The sequence below is a fragment of the Gekko japonicus genome, unplaced genomic scaffold (genome assembly GCF_001447785.1).
Source record: "Gekko japonicus isolate JY-2015 unplaced genomic scaffold, Gekko_japonicus_V1.1 scaffold3108, whole genome shotgun sequence".
In the NCBI taxonomy this organism is placed as follows: Eukaryota; Metazoa; Chordata; class Lepidosauria; order Squamata; family Gekkonidae; genus Gekko; species Gekko japonicus.
The window spans coordinates 169,223-173,474 of NW_015175459.1; the positions used below are offsets into that span (position 1 = coordinate 169,223).

General features: G+C 47.4%; 1 protein-coding gene and 1 non-coding gene across 2 annotated transcripts in view; both read right to left on the reverse strand.

Moving 5' to 3' along the window:
• PSMD1 (proteasome 26S subunit, non-ATPase 1) overlaps positions 1 to 4,252 on the reverse strand; it is a 50,625-nt gene that overhangs the window by 37,124 nt on the left and 9,249 nt on the right. Inside the window, exons 3-4 of the mRNA XM_015425907.1 lie at positions 1,015 to 1,088; positions 101 to 270 (exon numbers count right to left, since the gene is read on the reverse strand). Of these exons, the coding sequence (XP_015281393.1) occupies positions 101 to 270; positions 1,015 to 1,088 (244 nt within the window). The remainder of the gene's footprint in view (positions 1 to 100; positions 271 to 1,014; positions 1,089 to 4,252) is intronic.
• TRNAP-GGG lies at positions 2,729 to 2,800 on the reverse strand. The gene has a single exon. It is a non-coding gene; the product is annotated as a tRNA-Pro (tRNA).

A 4,252-nucleotide genomic window follows, 5' to 3' on the forward strand; every position in this document is an offset into this window, starting at 1 on the left:
CGACTGTTGTCTTTATACTTATTTTCTGATTGGGTCGTTGCCCCCTTAAGTGACCCCTTTGCTAAACGGAGAAGTCCCAGTTCACAGCGCTCGGACTCACCGATGATGGTCTCCACGTACTCAGAGTTGTCGTTGACGTTGAAGAGGTTGCCGGCTCCCAGGGCGTAGTTGAGCGATTCTTCAAAGGCCCCCAGGTGATAAAACACTTTTGAAGCCACCAAGGCGGCGAACTCGCGACTCCGGAAGCCGACATCTTCATACAGGATTTCACTGCAGCAAAAGATGAGGAAGTTGGGGGGGGGGATATCAGTTTATGGTTTCCTCTCTCCAATAAAGACCAAGTTTCATATTTATCATTATTTATTATTTTTTATTGATATCCCGCCTTTCCTGCACAGGCGGGCTCAAGGCGGCGTGCAACAGGTTAAAACACAATAAAACGCGGATGCATGAATGCAGTACTATGAAATTCACATCAGCAAACAATATCCATACAAAGTGCAGTTAAGTGCAGACGGCGGTTGCTGTGTGATGGCCCAGTGTAGCTAGACCAGTATCCATGCTTGTTCTTAGTGCCAGTAACGTGAGGGCCATAACGGTTCAGTTTTTAATTGCTCAATTCATCAGTGGTGGCTCCTAATCAAAGGCCTGGTGGAAGAGCTCCGTTTTACAGGCCCTGCGGAACTCTTAAAGGTCCCGCAGGGACCTGATGTCTTCCGGGAGCTCATTCCACCAGTGTGGAGCCACCACTGAGAAGGCCATAACTCTGGTTGCGGCCAATCTGCCGTCTTTTGGACCAGGGAGAGTCAGGCGATTTTGCGACCCTGACCTCGGTGCTCTCTGGGGAACAGCCCAACTAGTATCTCTTGGTCAGTGGACCCGCAACTCTCAGCCAGGAATATTATCGGCTTGTCAGCACGCACTTCATCTACACGGAGCCAGGACGCTTTTCAATCATGTGCTCTGTAGAAACTGACCACCCTGTCCCCCAAGGGAGAACAACAGCTGTCTTACATTTTGTCTACGGACTCAGAAATCTCGGCCCAGAAGTCATTGACAACAGCATTCAATTTGTGAAGAGCAAATTCCTAAAGAGAGAGAGAGAGAGAGAGAGAGAGAGAATCAGGTTATCAGAGAGCACTACGAATGATAGTCACAGTGATAGAGGTTTGTTCTTCAAAGTGTGAACATATCGGACATCCAAGCATTACCACTTGCTGTATCTGCATCTGAAAGGACAAAGCGTCCAGACACCACTTTCGTAATCAATAATCCTCACCCGGAAAGGACTCAACCATCTAGTTCTATATTCTGTATACTAGAAGATAAACCCCACTAAAGAAATACAGATGCTACAGGGTTGGCCATTTGACTGGCTGGTCAAAAAGATGTGATTAAGTGACCAGTCAGATATTGATTACATACTGCACTAATCTATTAGCACACAATAAAAAGTATATCTTAAATCATTAGCAGGCTTGATACAGAGGCTGATTTCAATCAACTAGTTAACTGCTATTGTGCAAAACATGAAGCTAGTTTACCATTCATGCAAGGCTATTGTACTTTGGTCATAGAACCATAGAATGTTAGAGTTGGAAAGGACCTTGCAGGTCATCTAGTCCAACCCCCTGCACTGCAGGAGCAGAGCCGAAAGACAGCTGTATGACATATCCAAAAGTTGGTCATCCAGCCTCCACTTGAAAACGTCCAGCGAAGGAGCATCTGCCACCCCCCGAGGCAGTCTGTCTCACTGCTCAACCACTCTGACAGTCAGGAAGTTTCTCCTGATATTCAGCTGGTATCGACTCCCTTGTAATTTCCACCCATTAGCTCTAGTCTTGCGATCCGGAGCAAGAGAGAACAGATCTGCTCCATCTTCTACATGACACCCCTTCAGATACTTGAAGACTGCAATCGTGTCCCCTCTAAGCCTTCTCTTTCCCAGGCTAAACAGACCCAACTCCTCTTTCCCAGGCTAAGCATACCCAGGTTAAACATACCCAAGTTATGAGACCTTAAGAGTCCCTTAGACGGATTGACTCAATCAAGGGAGTAACGGCCCTCCGTTTGAAAGATCTGAGCAAGGCTGTTAAGGAAGGACGCTCTGGAGATCGTTAATAGTGAGTCCAAAGCAACTTGATGGCACTGAACACATACAAGACATAAGGCTTTAAATGGACTTTTAATGATTTAATTTTAGGACTGAGCTACCCTATTCTTCAGCTTGCGTTCCAGAATGACAGGATCAATCTACGGTTTTTATGAATTTTATGGATAAATAAATATGAAATTGAAACAGAAACAAAGCAAAGTGGACAGCAACACTGCTTGCCTGGCAAAGCTGCAGCTACAGCCAGTGCCCGCAAAGAGGTTTGCCATGCCCCCAATGGCTGCAAGTTACGCCTCCCCCATTCCTGCCCAGCTAACAAGGAGAGAAAACAGTGGTTCTTTTTTTTTTTTAAGGTAAGCAACTAAGTCATCAAGCAGTACCAAGATTCTTCCCTTCACGGAGTATTTTACCATGGTCAAATAACAGACCAACTGGCAGCATCTGATCAATCCAATGACTGCCGTGCCCACACTTGATATGGAACACATGAAGCTACCTTATACTGAATCAGACCTTGTTGCATCCAAGTCAGAATTACCTGTTCAGACCAGCAACAAACCTCCAGGGTCTCAGGCTGAGGCCTTTCACATCATCTCCTGCCTGGTCTTTTTTAACTGGAGATGCCGGGGATTGAACCTGGGACCCCCTGCATCCCAGGCAGAGGCTCTTCCACTGAGCTACAGCCCCTCTCTGCAGCTCTCCAGGGTCTCAGGCTGAGGTCTTTCACTTCACCTCCTTGCCTAGGCTTTTTAACTGGAGATGTCGGGGATTGAACCTGGGACCTCCTGCATCCCAGGCAGAGGTTCTTCCACTGAGCTACAGCCCCTCTCTGCAGCTCTCCAGGGTCTCAGGCAGAGGTCTTTCACATCATCTCCTGCCTGGTCCTTTTTAACTGGAGATGCCAGGGATTGAACCTGGGACCTTCTGCAGGCCAAGGAGAGGCTCTGCAAGTGACCCACATTCCCCTCCCCATTTCTTGCTCCCAAGCCGGGTTCTGATCTTTCTTTGACAGAGGCAGAGTGGTGAACTGTCATCTCCCAAGCAGCAAATCAGAGACGACAAAGCCTCGGCTAAGTCCCATGAGAAAAGCCCTGCTAGGTCAGACCAGTGGTCTGCCTATCCCAGCATCCTGTCTCAAAGAATGGCCAACCCATTCCCCTGGAGGCCCAACAACAGGGAATAGAAACCAAGGCCTTCAGAAGGGCATAAGAAAAGCCTTGCTAGACCAGTCTAACGGTCCATCTAGTCCAGCATTCTGTCTCACACAGCGGTCAACCAGTTCCCTTAGATCGACCCTTTCCCTTAAATCTTTACTTGTCCACCAGGGACAAGGGTCAGTTTTGCTTTGCTCTTTGAACCCAAGAAGGTTTGCTGCAAAAAAGTTTAAGAATGCCAGATGTAGTCCAGCTAGATTCGAATCCGGTAGCAGCAGATTCCAGTGACCATCGGCAGAGTCCACTGGGGTGTGTTTTCTCACAGTGGGGGGGCTACCTCTTTTCCACGGCTTCAGCTGACCTCATTGCGGGACTTCTTAACCTGCTGACCAACGGTTTGCATTGCATAGTCCACTGTATATTTTAATTAAATGGTGCTTGAACCAGTTTGGTGCCGTGGTTAAGTGCACGGACTCTAATCTGGGAGAACCGGGTTTGATTCCCTACTCCTCCACTTGCACCTGGCTGGATGACCTTGGGCAAGCCACAGTTCGGATAAGAGCTGTTCTTGAAAAAGAGCCATTTCTGTCAGAGCTCCCTCAGCCCCACCTCCCTCACAGGGTGTGGGGAGGGAAAGGAGTTTGTAAACCGGGTTTGATTCCCTACTCCTCCACTTGCACCTGGCTGGATGACCTTGGGCAAGCCACAGTTCTGATAAGAGCTGTTCTTGAAAAAGAGCCATTTCTGTCAGAGCTCCCTCAGCCCCACCTCCCTCACAGGGTGTGGGGAGGGAAAGGAGTTTGTAAGCTGCTCTGAGACTCTGAGTGAAGGGCAAGGTATAAATACAAATGTTTATTAAGGTGTATTATTAAGGTGTACACATGTTAAAACATACTATGATTAAAAGAAAGAGTCTAAATTTCAGACTTATAAAAGCTTATAAATGCTTATCTAAGCTTTTAAAAGTCTGAAATTTAGACTCTTT